This window comes from Opisthorchis viverrini (assembly GCF_000715545.1).
Source record: "Opisthorchis viverrini unplaced genomic scaffold opera_v5_118, whole genome shotgun sequence".
NCBI lineage: Eukaryota > Metazoa > Platyhelminthes > Trematoda > Opisthorchiida > Opisthorchiidae > Opisthorchis > Opisthorchis viverrini.
In genome coordinates, this window is record NW_008751774.1 from 913,014 (window position 1) to 932,644 (window position 19,631).

The window sequence follows — 19,631 nt, forward strand, 5'->3', positions numbered from 1 at the left end:
GGATGGCGCAAACTGCGAGGTGGACAGCACATGACTTGGTAGAAACGTGTCAAAGAGTTCACGAAGAGTTTGGGTGTTGTTGGTATTGTGCGACTTCCAGGATGGGGTCCCCGTGACCCTATCTGTGCTTGGCTGGAGGCGTTTCAAGAAATGGCGGCTAATCGATGTCAGTGGCGTTCGTGCTGTCAGGCTCTTTCCAGACTGTCTGATTGAGCGGTTGGAGGTGTAGGCACCTCAGTATGCTTGACATAGGCCAGCACTAGGTCCCCTCCCTCACCCACTCTTTTTCTCTTCTCTTCACTGTGTTTATGAAAGTCAAATAGGAATGAGACTGTTAGTAGGGTGCGTGCTTACGCAGAAACGGCCTAAGAATCGTACGGTACACCAACTAAGTTGCATTTTATTTCCTTCCTGTATAAGGTTTTCTCATCCTGTGTTGGAATTTTGGATCACAATCATTTTCTGCTTGTTGATATATGTCTTCGCACTACACTCTTCACCCTAACAGAACAATCCTCGGCGGGACTACTACTGATGCGGACCCGCTACTGACCTGTTCTGTGATCTGTTTCCGATTGGACGCAGCGGATTTCGCGTTTTTTCCACTCCTAAAAACCATGTACAGTCGGTGTATTTCGCCTTCCAATTATTTCTTTCAATAAACTCTTCATCCTTGAATTATGAATTTTCGATCAACCATGGTGGTACTTTTGTTTGCGTTCTCTCGTTTTTTTGGTGTACTGCTTAGGTTCTGTACAATGGCATTGGGTCCCTTGAGCTCTTTCGAACCAACTGTGAGGAATGATTTTTAACATTGGCGTCCTATATGAGATTTCCTCCGAGGACCGACCACCGTTTCCCATGTTATTCTCTCCCTCTATTGCGTGTCCTCTACTTCTTCCCTTCTTTGAATTGACATCTCTGTTAACTCATGTCCACACATGCACGACGATTGATCTAAGCTGCCCATGCGCCGTCTTTGTAGCCTGGAGTTGCCGCATAGAATAGGAATATGTTGACCGGTTCTAGACTCTCGTTGCTGGGAATAGGGATAAGATTCAAACCTGTGCCAGAATGGAATCACTTCGACGACGTATTTTTCACTCATCGGTTGATTTAGCATGTTTTCCTTAACTAACTAGATCTAGCCGATTTAGATAATTGGCTTCCGGGGGCGATATGGACCAAGTGGTTAGAGCATGAATTTACTGACCGGAAGGTCCGTGGTTCGAACCCGACCTCTGCTTCTCGACTTCCCCTGTCTAAGCTTGAGCAACCGGGCAGTATCCCATCCCCCGTGCTTCCTTTGGGTGGCATGGCAGTCAGGTACCGAAAGGGTGCTACAGCTGGACGAATTGGCTTCCTACATCAGTGTGGAATACTTAGGGTTGTGGTTAACGAATGCTCTTAGCGACGTTCTGGCTTTTGTCTGGAACGACATAGCGAATTATGTACTCTGCACAGCCGTTCGTTGAAAAGGATGGGGGCTTCTCTGAATTTTCACTGGCCTATGCAGTAGCTTGTTTCTATCGAGCAACCTTATCGTGTTTGCCTGCGAGTAACTATGAGCGATGCGATTAGCCACCCTCTTATTCTGTTAAGAAGGACATGGCATCCCGTAATCATATGAACCGTTTCTATTGGCGAGCTGTCTTTCTCATTTCTCATGTGCGATAGACCTGTCATGGATAGCTACCTTCTCACCACTGAGGACAATAGTGTCCACTCACCGAAACGGCGCCAGGCCTGTGAGTTTTTTTTTAGCTGATGGTGCTTCTGTTGAACTGATCTCCGTTTTTTCGGTGTTACTAGTGTGCATATTTACGATCGTGCTCCATGCTAACTGCTAATGAGTCCACTGGCGAGTTGTGAGATGGTGACTGTCGGACCCTAATTTCCCTGGGTCCATGTGCGCTTTCGATTTTCTAGCGTATTTTCTACATTGCTTGTAGTATGGTTGGCTCCAGTTTTCCGAGTTGGTGTGGTGTCTTTTGAACGCGACTACCATGTGACTCATAAGAAGCGGTTGGTGCTCGATTTTGCCTAGTTGCCCCGTCAGGGACCTCAGTAGGGGGTATAACTAGGTGGGAAGCCTTTCTGGTTTGTAACTCCCGTCTTTGTTAACTATTCATCGACAAAGGATGCATTTTCCAAGTGCATTTGACACCCACTCGTAAGGAATGATGTGCTACTGCACCCAGCATTTTCGGAAAAGAATGAATACCAGTAGGGCCCTATTTGGGGTGACATGTTCGGATTTACCGAGTCTATAGAGTAAACGGTAAGGTGATACCTCATCCGTCAGCCGTCTTCGCGTCTTTTCCGGTAGCCTTGAGGTCAATGCGTCTTTGTCGCATGTGTGCGTGTTGCTTAGATCGCCGCCAGTTTGACCATTCTCCCAACCAGCCGTTTTGTTTTTGTATTTGCTACCTTCACGGAATGATGCTTTCCAACGGCTGTTCTTTTCACTCTTGGCTGCTGCTTCAGTTTGTTTGGTTTGTAGTTCTCCTTGTTCCCCAACCCAACTGCTTCACTTCAAGCCATTGGTTTCTGAACTGCTCGGGGTTATTGCTGTCTAGCTTTCTAAACTTAGGAGTTTGTGTATCTTACTCGTTAGTGTAGTCTTCAGCTTACCTTTTGTCATGGTTCTGGTTTATAACGTGTGTGGAGGCTGACGTAGTTTCCAATCTTAGGTGAAGTCATCAATGCTTATCTCTGTGGATCGAGTAAGTTGACTATTCCACCTTGAAGCAGATACGATTTCGAAAACGATGTTCCTGCGTAACTTTGAGCGATTGAAGATCAGCACCCCCAGATATTCCGATTCAGTGCCATTTACGTCCGATGTTTTCGCTGACACACGTATGTTGCATGTGAAGCATCAGAGACTCCGTACGGCATCGTTCTGCGTGTATCGAAAGTCCTGTTTGGATTGGTTGAGCCTGATTCTGAACACATTGCACTTGTTGATGTAAGCTAAAACTTCACAAGTTCGTTCGGAATCAGTTGGATTTCGATGCACCACAAATCCAAACCCGACTGCCCGTCTATGACAACGCCATCTGGGAAAATGAAGACCTTTTCGAACTTTCGAACATTTCGTAGCGTTACATAGGGATTCGAGGGCACTGAAAACCTAAGGTCGCATGATCCGGAATGTATCATCATGCCAGGTTGTCGGTTACGCCACCTCATGTTGCTTGTGCACTAGTTAGCTGTAGGCTAATTCCAGTCAAAAACGCATTCGTTGTGGCTCTGAACCCAAATGTATTTCTATGTCACAGTCCTGATCCTTGATTGGGTAAGACTCAGTCATCCAACTCGAAGCTCGGTCCTAGTGGGCGACCTTCACCTTCAGTTATGGAATTTATATCTTACGCGGGCTATGCATCTGTTGTTAACCCTAATGATCACAATCTTTGTGGAGAACAACAGCTTGCGCGGTTTTTCATACAACCTCAGCGTTAGTCTTCACATTTGGCTCAACGTCTGTGGCTCCATACCATGCGACCGACGAATCCGATTTGGATGCCAGCCGTCCATCTTTGGCAGTATAACAGCAGGCATTCATTGGAGCTACTTAGTATACTATCTGGACTGGCATCTCATCCAACCAGTGTCGGGTGGGTCATTTGCACTTTTTGGGGAATACTGTATGTCGACAGACCAACCAGAGGAAGTTGACAGTGAAGTCAGAAGGCTGATTACTTATTACATTCGTTCCATCATTAGGAGGGGGGTGGGGAGAAGAAATCATACTTCAGAAACCATCGTCAAAGATAGGAGATGCATCCTTAAATAGAATGTTAGTCCAGAACCGGACACATGCGTTTTGCAACACGTTAACAGATTTTCACTGGGAATGGAGGGCGCTAGTACAACACTCATAAGTATGACTGAGCTTTTGGGGTTATGCGTGTGGTGAGCTCGTATAGGTCTTACATTTCAAATCGTGCGTTTTTCGCGTTCCACTGAATGTCATCTCCTTTGCATATACCGTATCTTCCATTTTAGCCAGGAGTTCAAGTAGAATAACCTCTTCGGTCATCGGTTCCATCATTGGAGGGGGGTGGGGAGAAGAAATCATACTTCAGAAACCATCGTCAAAGATAGGAGATGCATCCTTAAATAGAATGTTAGTCCAGAACCGGACACATGCGTTTTGCAACACGTTAACAGATTTTCACTGGGAATGGAGGGCGCTAGTACAACACTCATAAGTATGACTGAGCTTTTGGGGTTATGCGTGTGGTGAGCTCGTATAGGTCTTACATTTCAAATCGTGCGTTTTTCGCGTTCCACTGAATGTCATCTCCTTTGCATATACCGTATCTTCCATTTTAGCCAGGAGTTCAAGTAGAATAACCTCTTCGGTCATCGGAATGACCACTGCAGGGCAGGCACTTCACGTGTGCCAACGGTGTTGCAATCCTTTGCGACTTCATCGTGACTTTGAGAACTTGGAACACGATAAGGTTTTAGCCTTAGTAGGTAAGCGGTTCCATGTTTGCATTTTGTACTGGATTCTGAATGTCACTTTTGTGGTCAGATCTTGGAAACTTCACCAGTCGTATAGAAAACCTCTCTGAAATGCTAATTTTTCGATTGATTCCAAATTTTTCAATATAGTGGAATCTAGGATATTTAGATTACTTGAGGGTCTGCGGTGCGAAGCCTTTTCATGACAAGCTACTGTAGACATAATATAAGTAGCACGACTGTTTGGCGTTTTTTCAGCAATCCACCAAAATGACTAGCACAAAGCTCACCTTGTTCGCTATTGATATATTTCATTTCTTTCTCCTTTTTGCCCCTCATCATAACAGTTTTAACACAGTATTGTATCTTCGCCTAATAGACAGTTTTTATAAACACAAAAATTTTCTGCACGGCCGATTTTATCTGAAACTGATTCATTCACAACTTGGTCTTCAGATGCGCAACGTCCAGAACGGGACGACTCGAGACCACCAATCATAATTCCGGTCAAGAATTTCGGTACGGAATATCCACACTATGTGGTTCCTCCAAAGTGGGTACCACCTTTATTTCTGTCTTCCTCTGACTTTTGATGACTAGCACGGTGAACGGGTCATTCCTTTCTGTTCCTTTGTATCATTATTAGATAACCGTTTGCAGTTACAGGTGGATCAAGGCCCGGGGGCTGTAACCTGTATGAGAGTATTCAACCTCAAACCTACTGTTGAACAGTTTATTTGTGGTGCACAAGATGAAGCCACATTACGTCACCTCTTAGATATGAAAGTGAGAGAGACAAGGTTACCCGAGGAAGTGATCCATCCATGTAACATCACTTTTCAGCAATGTGACTGTGTAACTGCTCATTGTTCCTCGTATTAGACCCAACTGTCCCCGAATATTTAGGTGCCCGGAAACAAGACGAGGAATCACTCTGCCTACAAATCACCCACCGCAGCTGTTAAGGTGTACACCATCCCTTACGCTTCCATTAGAATCGGACAAACAGCTGGTTCAAAAACTATAGTCCCTTAGGGCGACTGAGTCTCAAATCAGCTGTTTATGGATATCGTTGTTTCGAAAATGTTTAACAACATATTTGTATTCGTAATCTTTCGCTCGGCCTGTCCCCTGCTTCACTACAACGCCCAACATTGGCCGTTTCAGCGAAGGATAAACGCGGTCGTTGAAAATTCACCTGTAGGGTGTTTCTTAGGTGGTGTTGACTTTTAGTGAGCTAATGCCGTATTCACCATAGAAATTCTGTCAAATTCCTCCCTTTCTCTGACCTGTTGCTGTGATAGAGGCACTTCCGGACTAGACCGTGATACCACTGGACGCTCACATGAAGTGAGGAATCAGCCCAAGAGCTTACTGGAATATTTGATACTATTAGTCAGAGATTTTCTGACTTTTCGACTCTTAGCATGATACGACTGTGTGGTGTAAAGATCGGGTGGGTGGGGGGTGCGGAAGAGAGTCCGCGCAATTCTAGCGTCGAGTTGAATAAAACTGGAACGATTTGGGAGTAAGACTGGTTGATGGAAGACATAGTCTTCTTCAGAGGGAATTCTGACAGAACCATTCATACTACTGGGCATATCCTTCCCTGTGAATGACGTCCTCCTGTTTTTTGCTGTCCACCGCAGTCCTGGGACGACAAACTCCGAAGCCGAGGCACTGTCCCTTCTTCGGCGATACTCTACGCCAGCTGTCGGTTTGGACCATCGACACAAGGTGAGCTTCTTGTTTTTTTTCTATGCACTTTTTATGGTACGAGCTACCACAATGCTAATAGAAAGTTGATGACCCAAAGTTGGCCTTGCAGTCGCTTTTTCCCTGTCGGCGTGTTTTGGGTAACGGTTGGCTTTTACATACGAGCTACTTACTGAAAAGTACGCTTTTAACCGCGAAAAAGGATGTTTGCAGCATTTCAAGACGGAGGTGGGCTACCCATTAGAAGGCACGCATTCAGATAATTCGAACTCGGACAACCGAAAAGGAAGCCGGCAATTTTATCCGTTCACTCACTTGTGTGGGTAGTCCATTACGAAGCGAAACGACCTAGTCTATTTGCAGTGAGAACAGAATTCTGTTTTTCCTCTCTTGAAATTTGAACAAGATTGAAACACTTAGAAAAGGTTTCCAAAGGACTCGTTTCTGAAGGGTTTGTTGAAAAAATCGGTGGATATACAGCTGGATAGCGTTCCGCTTCTGAAACCAAAGCGGTTGTTTCCCATTAAACTGAATTTGGTCTGGATCTACGTGTTCTTCTGTTTCATCCACCTGTCCTTTACCATCTTCAGACGGTACAACCCAACTAACAAAACGTTTGCTGTGGCGCGTGTACAATTAAACAAACGATTTAGCGGTTTCTTTTCCATCTACTGATCGTGTGTTGTAATAGTCTAAGTGGGCCGTTGTGTTAATTAAGAAAGGATGTTCATAGTTAGATCTCTCAATTCTTTCGATGCTGTTGAAATAGGCAACTTTTTTACGAATTTGCGATCACTCTTAGGACCACTTTTAACATCTCTACATGACCATTTATAATTGTGTTCGCTTTTGGTGGTTCCAAAACGTATCATGCTAGTTAATCGTGGCCATCGTTGATGGTCTTGAAGCACGCTGTGTTAGCCAACACGGCCTTCAAGCCTCAGATTTTTCGAGTTAAAAACGCACAGATACTTTTTCGGATTGACAATCAGATCAATAGATGTGTGGAAGAGGAATCCGGAATACTATCCATGGCATGACCAGCTGAATAGAAGCTAGCACTAGCTAGCCGCCTGTGTGTCTAGGGTGTATCACATGAGCGGTGCAAGCCACAAGATGACTCTATGCATCATGGAGCTCAAATTTTCATTAATGGGCCACCGATTGGACATGCTGGTAGCTGAACGGTCACGTCATGCATTCCCTTGAAAACAACAGCCAGATTTTAAAATCTAACGGACGATCAAGCGAGGAAAACTCTCAGATCTATTGGCTATCAGATTGTCTTGGTCATCCTCATGCTAAGTGTTACTCTTTGAATATTACATGCTAAAACACTTTATACCGATACTGCATTCTACATGAAAATACCAGTTAACAAATGCTTATTCGCCGTCTCATCTCCACTATCGACAGGTTGGCTTTTGGTGCAGTAATTCGCATGGGGACAAAGATGTTCAGTTCGCTGAAAGTGTTTTCTAAGGGGATGTTTACCAAAAGAGCACCGCTATCGCTTGAAGTACCTGAAATCCTGAATGACTGCTGATTGCAGGTGCACAACGCCTTTGCTGTAAGGCGTTCCAAAGCCACACGAGCTTTGGGGCGTTGCATGGCGCTCTAGCACATTTGTTCTCTCACAGTATTCATTCTTTTAGTCCTGCTTTCATCCGCATAACATGGTTGTTTCTCCCACTCTTGTAGGTCAGTTCTGCTCTGTTTGACATCCTCAGTGGACGAACAGAGGTTGATCATCCACTGTGTCAGGACTGTGCAGATGTTCTACTGACCGCCAGACAACAGTGTTTGGAATATCAGGAGGAAGAGTTGAATTGCTTGCGGTTAGTGCATTTCACTATTTGTACTGTACGTGCGCTGTACTTCTTGTATTTTGATTGCCCACTGTTAACCGCGATAATGTTCCGGCGAGACTACTACTTATATGTAGTCCGACTACATGGGGCGATTAGTCGGCCTAGGAGGTGGGATTCTTGTTGACTTAGCCGACGTGACCGGTGCGTTTTATTCAGCCATTGTTCGCTGCTCACAGATGATTATACTCAGAAAGTGTTGGACGTCAATAGGGTCGAAGGGCCTCTGCGTGGTTGGGCTTTTCGGAATCCGACCACATCCTAATAGCGTCCGGTGAGAGTTAAGAAGAATGAATTGGTAGGTGTCGGGTTCTTTGCGGGGATCAGTGACTGTAAATAGGAAATGGCTATTCAGAAAGGTTAAACGGTAGAGGTAAAAACGGTCTTCTGTTGGCAAAACAACATATGTACACTATTTACAGGACGAGGGCAGCAGCCAATATGAGGACGTTTATGCAGGAATCCGAAGTCGACCTTTAAGGGTAGACCAGGGTGTTAACCACTGGGCTACCCTAGGCCCAGTCGGAGTAAGTCAAGAGCTCTTTGGACCCAATCAACTGGGAAAACTGGTCGGAAAATGTACCGTTTGCTAACTAAATGGTCGCTATGCCTAATTCAACATATACCTAGAAAACCAGGTTCCTCCTCGCCAGTACCATTCTTTTCGTAAGCTTTTATCGGTTTCACGAGCTGAGGGGAACAGGTAAGAGTGATCAGCAATGTGGATTGCGCACACGCAACTCGATTATAGTTTACAATTTTGGCCTGATCAGTACGGTCTCTCCCAGTCACTCAGCATGCTTATCTATGGACGTTCCAATACGTTCAACTCGCACCTCGAGCTGTGCTCGTCTGTCCTGTACTTTTCTGCAAATCTATCAGATAACCTGCTGGTTTTTATAAGTGTTACAGTAGTGCTGCACTGTCAGCTTTATGCGTTTGTCTGTCCGAACCAGATCTTACATGTCCTATTTGGACGAAAAAGCAGCGCGGGCTGAATCAAAAATCAAATCAGGTGAGACGCGCAATAAGGTCAAAGGATTTTCCGGTTCACATCCACCTGAGAGCTCTCCAGATGCTCTTTGTCCAAAGCCACATGATCAGGATGAGACCGATACGTCTACATCTAATTGGCTGAGCTGTTTGAGTCTTTCAGATCAGCCTGGCACACTTTTCACATTGCCATCAAGTTCCGCTCAACCTTCTACGGTTGATGATGACGAGCTGTCTTCGTCTGAAAGTTTGGAAGGTTGGAGTAGCGCTTCTGAACTGGACGTCGGTGCGGAATCACAAGGGCCTCCTCGTCTGGCATCTGAGTCTCGTTCTGGTGCTCGGCGCCCAAGACGTCGTCTTTCGGAATTACAGAAGGAAGTTGCCGAACTCCAGGCACAATTGACCGATGTTTTGGCAGAAGGAGCAAAGTTAGATCAACAAGTGACGGATTGTACTGCGGAGTTAGCACGGCGGACTGAAGAACTGGATAGGTACGTCAGTGCCCCATTATTTTCCCTTCATCTAGACTTGTGACTCCGTCTAGAAACGAACTTCATAAACTCTAGTTTTCACAGTGCACCACTATTCGAAAAACAGTGGAGTGTTTTCCTGTAGAATCAAGTTTTTATGTGCTACTATTTTAGTAGGGTAAGGATCGGCAAGCACTGTTTCAAACTATCTCCTGATTATTTTCAAATCTGATGGATTATGTTCATAACTGACGTCCCCATATAACCCTTAAACCATTTCTACGAATCTGTTGACAGTCGCATCCTAGTCATAGTCCCAAACAGTTGACTGCGTATTGTTTCGTCATTTAGAGTGAGGTAGCAATCACAAATCCATCGATGAGGCTCAAAGGTGAGTATCGGTGAGAGACGAATGAGTTGAGTTGTGCCTAACACTCCGGAAAAAGCTGGGTGGATGGGGGCTGTCTCCGTACCATTCAATAGCAAGAGAGAAAGTTGCTTGATAAAGTGCTACCGGCTAGGGTTCGGCCATTCAGCTAAGTTGTTATTCTATGAGGTGAGGTAACCGATCGGTCTCTCTATTCATGTGTCATGCACGCTGAGTGATTGTTTTGTTTTCAGGCTCGCACAAACTCGGAGATAGACAGTACATGATTGATCGTACGGCAGTGAAGGATCGGTGTTGAACACTGGTGTCATGCTGTCGATGATGATGATGATGACATGGTTGATCATCCTTGCTCTATTAGTCGAAATACTTCGCATGAATTGAAGTCACGTTTTAATTTTATAGTCAATTTGACTGGTTCTTTAGTTTTCAGTACAACTCTAATGAACCCCTTATGACAGATCAGCAAGTACTTTTGTTGATTTTATCCCACCAGATTGTTTAAACTACACGGTAGTAAACGTCATCGCTGAATGCTGGTGCTTTGCCAGTGACCGTGATCATATCTTCGTTCTGTAAATGCTTCGAACCTATAGTTACCGTTATTCACCCTGTCCCTCTTTCGTTCTTACCCTTTTTTATTTATATATTCCAATGGTTGAGTACAGAGCCCAAACCCAATACAATGAACAAAAACAAAATCTGATCGAGGCAGAAGAGGAGCTTTGGTCACTAGACGCTCGCGTTAAATATGCGAAACGTCATCTCGATCGTCTTCTTCGAACAAACGTTCTCAATACCGTATTCCCAATCTGGTATTCTGGCCATTTCGGCATTATCAACGGCCTGCATCTCGGACGCTTATCGGATCGTCCAGTGAGTGCCACCTGTATACTCCTATGCACCTCTGTGAACGTCCGTTTCGCTGCGACCTGACAATCGTTTTCATGAGCAACCTCAGTTCTCTTTGGAGTTGCGTAGCATAAACGGTTGAGTCTTGTGAGTGGATAGGCGGACCGTATGGTTGATCACAGTTCCAAAGGCAGGGGATACAAGTGGTGTACGAAGCCCGTCCTGATGAAAACTCATAACTCACCCAACAGCACCCAGTCGGCGAAAAGTGCGTACCTTATTCCCCATCGTCCTAGCAAAATGTACGATGTTACACTTATGTCAGCTCGCGTATTGGTTTTCTTCAGGCCGCTTTTCGCGTACTAGGATGTAACCGGTGTTGGACGTACGTACTGATACGACCCCCGGTGAGCTTTTTGTACTAGGATTGATGGATGAGTTGACCTACTATGACTCTCCGGACATATCTGGCACACTTCACTTCTTGATTGATCACCCGGGGAAATACTGTGCACTCCCCCCCAAGAGCCTGATATTCGTAAATTTTGGCCTGTTGTTTACAGACAGGTAAACGAGTCCTCTGTTCGCGACGTTTTCACCATTGTTTACTCCATATCGGCACTCCACTCACTGATGCTCCAATTGAACCATCTCTACTTCTGCCGCATCAGTCCACTTGAGTTCGTAAGTTGAACTTCACTTACCACCTTTTGTAGGCAATGGTTTACGTTTGCACAGAATCTCGTCCATTAATCCTTGTTTTTCAGCCAAAATTTCTCACCGTTGCCTTCTAGGTTAGCTGGGATGAGATCAATGCCGCCTGGGGTCAGTGCGCCATGTTACTTCAATGTATTGCGCGGAAACTGAATTACACTTTCCAAGGGTGAGTGAGCAACTTCCAGTTCACGCTGCCTCGAAGTCTAGACAGACTAGTTTCTTTCGTTTGTCTGATGAGTAGCGTTGTAGTCGAGTTGTTGGATGACGATTGTCATGATTCCTTTCAGCGCGCCCGGTCAGAAAAACTCATTGTTTCCAGAGACTTATTCAAAATTCTTCTCACTCAAGCAGCCACAGTTACAAGGAAAGAAGCAATCTAGGCTGAGAAACATTGTACCTTCTTAAACCCGTTGCTCCCTCCACACAATAGGTGAACTAGGTGTCAAAAGAACACTATCGCAGTTTGTTGGAAGATGAAGGCTTCAATCCTGATAAAAAGACCCAACTTCCGTCTTAAGCTGAACGCACAACCTGCGTAAAGGTGCGCATCTCAGAATCTTCGGCACTTTGATGAAGCATGCACACATTGCGCGAGCTTTGATGGGCAACAAGATCGACTTCTGACCTTGTCTTTTTATTTTAATGTTTCTAAAATGCGTTTCTTTGTTAGTACAAAATCTATGCATATTTGAGGAAAACCGAATTCAAGTTGCCTGAACCCTTCTTTCCATAGTAGTTGTTCCAGAAAAGTTGGTTGGAAGGTTTCGCCCTATGCAGCATCGGGGGTGTCTGATGATGAATGCCTGTCGGTTGAAACACTCAGCACCCAATATCCACGCCTCTGAAGTTTTCCTGTGGCTGCGTTACCCTTTTAACAACTTGTTTCACTGACTGTCTTACTCAATGTAGGACAATTTTTGCAACCTCATGTAGGTTGGCAGTCCAAACTTGTCGAATCAAACAAATATTCATGATAAGACACGCGGAGGCTCGCTCGTCAAAGGTTGTTGCGTTATGAGACAGCTTTGGAGTCCACAAGGTACATTCTCCCCTCTTCGTCGGCAATGCACGAAAGGTATTAATTCGTCGGTTCCGTTTGCAATCACCTTTTCTAGACGAATTATCCAGGTCACGTCTGGAAGATTGTTTCATCATGGCTATGTGATCTGTGTTACAAGGATCTGTTAGGATGTGAAAACTTTCCTGACATTTATCAAGGCTACCATGCAATGATTGATTAGGAAGGCACGGATAGTCTGCGTTCGGGTGGGTGGCAGTGTATGCCGGAGCCCTACTGTTTTGGTTCCGCCTCCGTAGCCTGTTAACCTCTGTCTGCCTGTCTACTTTTGCACGGCTTAGAAATGTGATCCAACTATGAACATTCGGCACCCTTTCACGATGGTTTATTTATTTGCATGGCCTATTCCACGCAACGGACACCAGATCTGCGTTATGTATCCCCATCATCCGCTCTTTATAATCAACCTACACCCATAACGTGGAAAACACCTTTTCCAATGGATTTAACGATATTCGAATTGTGCCAGAGGCATTTGGTGCGATGATCTGTTTGTCCAACAACGTATTTGATACAAGCATGCAGACCGTCACCGATCGGATGCCTTCCTCACTAGTTCACAAGCATTTACGCTTCCGATTCGTCGTGCAAAATACCCCCCCCTGGTAACGAATAGACTACGCAGTGTTCCTACTTTATTGCCGCTGGTCCTGGTTGAAAGACTACAAATTGACTCTCAACGGCGTTCTGGACAACTAGCTGCTTAGTTTTGTGGTGAGACAGAGCTCTCCAACACAATTTAAAAAAAATAAATCGCCCAGCTGTAACACCCTTCCGGTGCCTAGCTGCCATGCTACCCGAAGGAAGCACGAGGGCCGGGATACTGCTAGGTTGTCCAAGCCTAGACAGGGGAAGTCGGGGGAGAGGTCGGGTTCGAACCAAGAACCTTCCGGTTAGTAACTTCGCACTCTAAACACCTGAGCCATCTCGCCCCCCCCGCCTCAACACAATTAGTACCCCCCACCTATTTGTGAACTGTGTCTGAATATGTCACCCTAGAGTTCGCTGCTTTGTAAGCTATTTCGCGTCGGTTTTGTTCACACTGCAAATGATCCAGTTATTGTCTTGTTCTGAAAAATAGCCATATTTCTGTTTTATCCCTCTGTTGAATCATACAGGCGCGACAAAACGGTCTGATTGTGTTGGTTTAAACTCTCGTTGATTATTCTAACGAAATAAAAGACCATGGCTGTTATAGCATTTCAAGCATCTGCACCAACGATCCATGGGTATATTTTGTTTTATTCCTTTGATAACTGCTCCTGATTGGTTTTTGTCTTTTTAAGTGTTATTCATCCTGATTTGTCATTCTTCCGCGAGGTTGAGACATACGAAACGTAGGTTCTTTTGGACATATTGATCGTCCAGCGTGCGGCAGTTTACCTTTCACAGCTCGTCATTAAACAAAACGTTGTGGCCGGTACCATTAGCCTCTGTCCGATGACGTGCAAAAGCTAGATTAGTGAAGACTTTTTTCCGTACGGCGGACCTAGTCCAGCACATAGTATGGTTTAGAAGTAGGAAACATTGCTTCAGACTAGGTCTACCAATGTGCTTGATCGTTTTATCTCAACTAATGAGTTCGATCGACATCCTTCTCAGAAGACGTCATCACTTTCCGAAACAACTGCCTTGTTTTTTGAAATGTGGCAGGATATCGTAGGTTTTCAAACATATGCCTGCGATAGGCCATGCACTTGACGTTGTTTTATTGTAGCCTCACCGGTCCCACGAGTCAATCCACTCTTTATAACGCGATGTATTATCGATCTTTGTTATATTGCGGAACGTTTTGTTTTTGGGACCGAATTAATTGGAATGTAACGTCTTTGCGACTGCCTTATTCTCAAGGAACCTAGTAAAAGAGCGTTCGTAACATCCAGAGCGAGTCTCGGTAGACATCCGTCTAGTTGCTTGACTTCTTGTTACATCCACAGACGGATTGTGGGACGTAGCAGAATGTAACGGAATGTTCTTTCTGAAGTCACTGTTTATCTTATCAGCTTGTTTATTTTGTCAAAGATGATTGTCCTTTCTATAAACTGTGCCCTCAATTACGCCCACCTTGTTTGTGTTTACTCTGTGTGTTATAGTTACCGCGTCGTTCCGCTCGGAAGTCAGTCAAAAGTAGTCGATTCAGCAAATGACAAAGAATATCCTTTGTACTATGCGACAACTGGGAGGCAGTTGTTTGGATTTTCAAAGTAAGTATGGTGTGCGGACTCAATCCGGTTTTTGCCTCCGTTTCGTCCCACGGTGGTGTGGCCGATCATTCGAACGTTTTATTGTTCGTTTGTTCTCGCACATGACTGACTCCCAGTTGTGTGTAAATGCATGTTAATCTCGGGCAAAACCAGTTTCGTCCTGCTCCTAAAATCCATCGCCTTGAAACAGTCTAACAGCTATCGAGCAATACACTCATTTGCAAATCAATTTGGTTTTCACGGGAGAGTCAATTGAACCTCTCGTTTATGATGTCCTCCAACTGAATGTGCTGCACACAGGCTGCCTCATGATTCGGTTGGCACGATATTCGAGATATCGCAGTATATTTTCATGAAGGAAACTACTCACAAGGTTGCTGAAAACTCTTCGACAGCCCACGACCGGTTTCGCCCTTCTTGGGGCTCATCAGACAGGCGCAGTCCCCGAGTTTCCGTCAACCTTATGAAGAGTTTCCAGCAACCTTGTGAGTAGTTTCCTTTATGAAAAAGTTTAACAGCTACTTTTACTAAGGTACGTCTATCATTGGCTAATCTATATCAAACCGTACACCACGTATGGACTCGCCGTTCATGAACGTCGTAGAAACTGTTAGTGGATGTAGTAACGGTATTTTCCTCAGNATGCTGTCGTTGATGATGATGATGAAGCAATAGCTCTGTTGTATTGTTTAGCTATACCCAATTGTGCAGTGTTGCTTCTCAGTTCAAACGTGTTCTGAACACAGTGTACAGATTGTCCCAAGCCTAATCCAAAGATGGGCAGGCAATGTTTGAAGTGGCCCTATATTTGGCGTCCTTTCTGTTTGCTAGTTTCCAAACTTACACCAACGGATAGCTAATTTGATCCTTCTTTTTCACTTCAGTCTGGGCAATCGAATCCGGATTCAGTGTTTGATGGCCGTGCGAATCAAGGTTCAAACGACCGAGCCAACGTCTTCATCTCCTCACAGTCTCAAATAAATCTCCCCATGTCGGCAAGCAACCAGTTTACTGACCAAAAGGTCCCATCCACTACCATGATCACTTACATCCTTGTTGGCATCGGTTGCCTCGCCGTCGTACTTTTTATCATCAACGGAGTGATTTTAATGCTAGTTCGACGTCGACGTCAACAGCGCGATCAAACATCTCGATTGGGACGTTCCGCGTCGGTCAAAGTTAAGAAGGGACCTCTTGACCTGTACAACGTGGAAACTAATGACATCACAAAACCCAGTGGTGCGCTTCAATATTACTCCGCAAGGTCACCCCATAACTGTCGGCCAGAGACCTATCTACCAAGCTATTCTGATGGTCATGGTTGCCCACTATTGATGGAAAGTTCTTCACCCTGTCCACCAGACGTGGTTCCGCTTGCAGCTGGGCTTAGTTGTAGCAGCATGGGCAGTGCTAACAGCGCTGCAATGGCTGGTAGTCTGAAGCAGTCCCTTCTGATGGAACCAACTATGAATCCATACATGATTACCTCAGACGCTTCATCCACCGGTCGGTTTCACACGCCATTAAACTCACAGTCTCCGAATATGGGCCCCTGCAACATGCCGCTTGCTCATCCAGTGGGAATGCAAGTGAATATGTCGAGTCCAAAAGGGAACTGGAATCAACACCCTGCTAGCTTCAATGCCAAATATTACCAATGCCTAAATTCAGGGATACCACATGCGCCACCAATGCCACTTGGATGGCCTTCTCATCATTCGCCGACGGCTAGCAATCCATGCAATATCGGTTACACCAGTGGCCTTGGATCAGTTGGGACAGCGGAAGGTTGCAGTGATGAGGGTGTGGCATCTGGATTTGAGGTGATTAGTCTTTCCCAAGAGCTTGTGCATTCTGTTGGGAAGGAAGACAATAATTTCCAGCACGTGATCAGTTTTGGCTTGCAACCACAACGCCAACAGTTTTGCGGTATTGCTCGCAGCATCACAGGAGGCACAAACAGTACAAACAGCGCTGGAAGTACGAGCGGGGCGCTTCCAAACCGTACGTTAACATCAGCTTTTAAACGTAGTCCAACGAGTGGGATCGGAGCAGGTAGTCTTAGTGGGGAAAGCAGTACAGGAGAATCAAACGAATGCCGTCAGAAACTTAGGCGACCCGACTCAGTAGGATTGTCTGATTTGGATCCTAACACAAGGTTAAATCATTTTTCCATTGGTTCTCCTGATCGAGTCTTTGTGCGAAGACAAACCAGCTCACCTCAACAGTATCCCGTAGACAATTTAAAGCCAACCTTGCCATCAGAAGATCCTGATTCCAACCATCTGACTCGGTCAAGTCGCTCGAATCAGATGTCAGAAAGCTTCACAAATTCCGTGTCTGTGGTACAGCGTTCTCCCCACAATATCAGGAATGTCTGCCACAAGAATCTAACCACGTCTGGTCAGCCTAGTTCCACCGAACGCCTGGAGTCAGCCGGGATAAAGTACACCGATACCAAGGCGTCCAGTCATGAAAACATGGGCTATTGCTTGGCTGATGCATTTGTCAAGTCAACCGAGGATCGAGTTTCCAACGAATTTGATGATTCTCCTGTCCCCTTACCGCCAGTCTTACTCCTCAACAGTCAGGTACGTTTTGACGCGGCATTGTCTTCACAAAATCAAAGCGCTTTTAACAATCCTGGAGGAGCGCATTCAGTGCCAGAAAATCGGATTCCATTAGGTTCATATAAACGTAGTGAAAGTTTTGGGATGGCAACCAAGCAAACCGCGAGTAATATTCCACTGGCTCAGTTGACCACCATACCCTACTCACTGCTAACGGCGAAGTGCAACGGTGGTGCACAATTCACGAGTTCTGTGGATGAGATGGTTGGAGACATGTCTGATGAGGTCAGCTCTGAGTCGAAAGCCAGTTCGGCATTCAAGAAAGAGGCCAGTCCGTTCACAGCGACCAAATTGCTTCCAACTAGTCAGGAACTCTTTACAAATGACGTGTATTTGCATAAAATCCCCGCGCCGGAATTTTAATTCCCAATCAACCCGTCAGCAAATTGGCGCACGTTTATGCCTTCCATTTTTGGTTCTAATGTATTAGGTACCAATTAATTGCTGACTTCCCGGAAAGCAAACTATTTGTTTCTATCTTCAACTTCGTGTACCGTATTTTATAGTACGGATTATACTTCTCACTTCATTTGTGCATTTGATATTCAGAGCCTTATGTAAATATTACACTTCCTAGCCCAAAGGTGACTGCAGCGGTGAGGTTGATCTCATATCGCTCTGTTCATCTCCTTTTTGGTTCAACTTTGTTGGTTTTCATTGCCATGTATTTTTTCAAGTGATCACTGCTATTTATGTGCGGTATTGTTTCTCTTCTAGGTCCTGCATATAGCTTCTACGAAATAAACTCCGTTTTGTACATGATGAATTCGGCGTTTTCACATATATTTGGCTTACGATAGAGGTTTAGCATTAGCAGTCGTCAGATCTCCACTGACGCGACGTTCGTCCGTACCATAGTTTTTCTCAGTTAGTTCTCTTGCGGGCACCACATTCCATCGCAAGACGATTGGTGGACTCTGTGGTGTGTTGTCATGATACCCCTTTAGCGAAACCGAAGTGGAGATCCATATTCCTTCATAGTAAGGCCTATACATACTGGCGTAGCCAACATCCATACCGAATTTACACTGTAATAACCGAATAGACCGTTATATCGAGGCAATTTTGTGGTCTTCAACAGAATGATGTGCATTTTATGGCTGTTGCTAAGTTAACTGAACTCGCTTGTTTGTTTGCGAACAGTTCAGCTCAGAGGACAAACAAGTGGCCATCCACATAACCTTAAATTTTGGCTTCTCAATAGGGAGTGCGTACTAAAATCGCAATGATGATCTAGTCTCTGATCTTCATAGTGATTTTTTATCATGGCACTGAACGTCCAAATCACCAGTACGGTGTCTCATCTTTCACCGGTCTTCCTATGAGTATCAGAAAGAAATGGACGAACAGGTAATTAGAGTCAGTCCGAGTAACGTTTGAATGAAAAGGCCAGCTTGTCTGTGGGTTCCTTTTAGTGCGCGCCCATTGTAGCTTATGTTGTTCGGACACACCGACTGTCCGGATAACAGTTCGTTTCTTTCTAATACTGATATGCTCACAGTCAGTCAGCTTTGGACAACACAATGCGGATTTATTATGACCCTCGTTTTTGCCAGTGACAGTCCAAACACCCTTCGTTAGGCTTACAACTGCTAGAATAGTTTGAGAAAGTGGATGCCATAACTAGTGTGTATGTGGCCTGTTTTGTTTTTATTATCTCAACGACATTGGGGGTTCAAGTCTATTTCCGACGACCCGTGGTGGACACTGCTTGTTTTATCTGGTCGATCCTCTTGCAGGATCGTTATTCGCCCCAACGCTTTCAACAGTGAATCGCCTTAAATTTCACATTTCTTGGTGGCCTAATTTCGGAATTACCATATCAGTTTTGAAGGCGGTAGAACAGTATTCAAACTTTACATCAAACTACATATCAACGTGGGGATGCTCGGAACTACCTTGCTGCCAGTTTCTTATCATTCCGAACATACTTTAAGGAAAGCATTGTCATTCTCGTAAATTGGCTATAGGGCCCTGATAATCCAGAACGGTCGTCGTGTTACTATGTGTGGCGGCTTCCGTGCTATTAATCGGGTTCCTAAAAACACGTACGGCAGCGAAGCATCGGTGTTGAATACTGATGTCATGCTGTCGATGATGATGATGATTCTTAAAAAAGCTCTCAATATCTACGACGTGATTGTGGACATCAGTGCGAACGAAGAAGTTGAAAACTATTTTGTTAAGGTAGCCTCTTTTTTCTGAGTCAATCAACGTGATATATATATATATATAT

At 45.0% G+C, this 19,631-nt stretch overlaps 2 protein-coding genes across 2 annotated transcripts in view; one reads left to right on the top strand and one right to left on the bottom strand.

Moving 5' to 3' along the window:
- The window catches only part of T265_13913 (hypothetical protein), a gene marked incomplete at both ends in the record, with an annotated part of 37,169 nt that extends 19,413 nt beyond the window's left edge, over window positions 1-17,756 (top strand). Inside the window, 9 exons of the mRNA XM_009171113.1 lie at window positions 4,266-4,491; window positions 4,936-5,032; window positions 6,129-6,216; window positions 7,897-8,033; window positions 9,020-9,586; window positions 10,511-10,790; window positions 11,561-11,649; window positions 14,714-14,765; window positions 15,650-17,756. Coding sequence (XP_009169377.1) covers window positions 4,266-4,491; window positions 4,936-5,032; window positions 6,129-6,216; window positions 7,897-8,033; window positions 9,020-9,586; window positions 10,511-10,790; window positions 11,561-11,649; window positions 14,714-14,765; window positions 15,650-17,755 — 3,642 coding nt within the window. The remainder of the gene's footprint in view (window positions 1-4,265; window positions 4,492-4,935; window positions 5,033-6,128; window positions 6,217-7,896; window positions 8,034-9,019; window positions 9,587-10,510; window positions 10,791-11,560; window positions 11,650-14,713; window positions 14,766-15,649) is intronic.
- A 430-nt stretch (window positions 17,757-18,186) lies between these two features.
- T265_05956 (hypothetical protein) lies at window positions 18,187-18,411 on the bottom strand (the record flags this gene model as incomplete). The annotated part of the gene is made up of 1 exon (XM_009171103.1): window positions 18,187-18,411. The coding sequence occupies one exon, from the start codon at window positions 18,409-18,411 to the stop codon at window positions 18,187-18,189; it is 225 nt and encodes a 74-aa protein (XP_009169367.1).
- Between the last annotated feature and the right edge of the window lie 1,220 nt (window positions 18,412-19,631).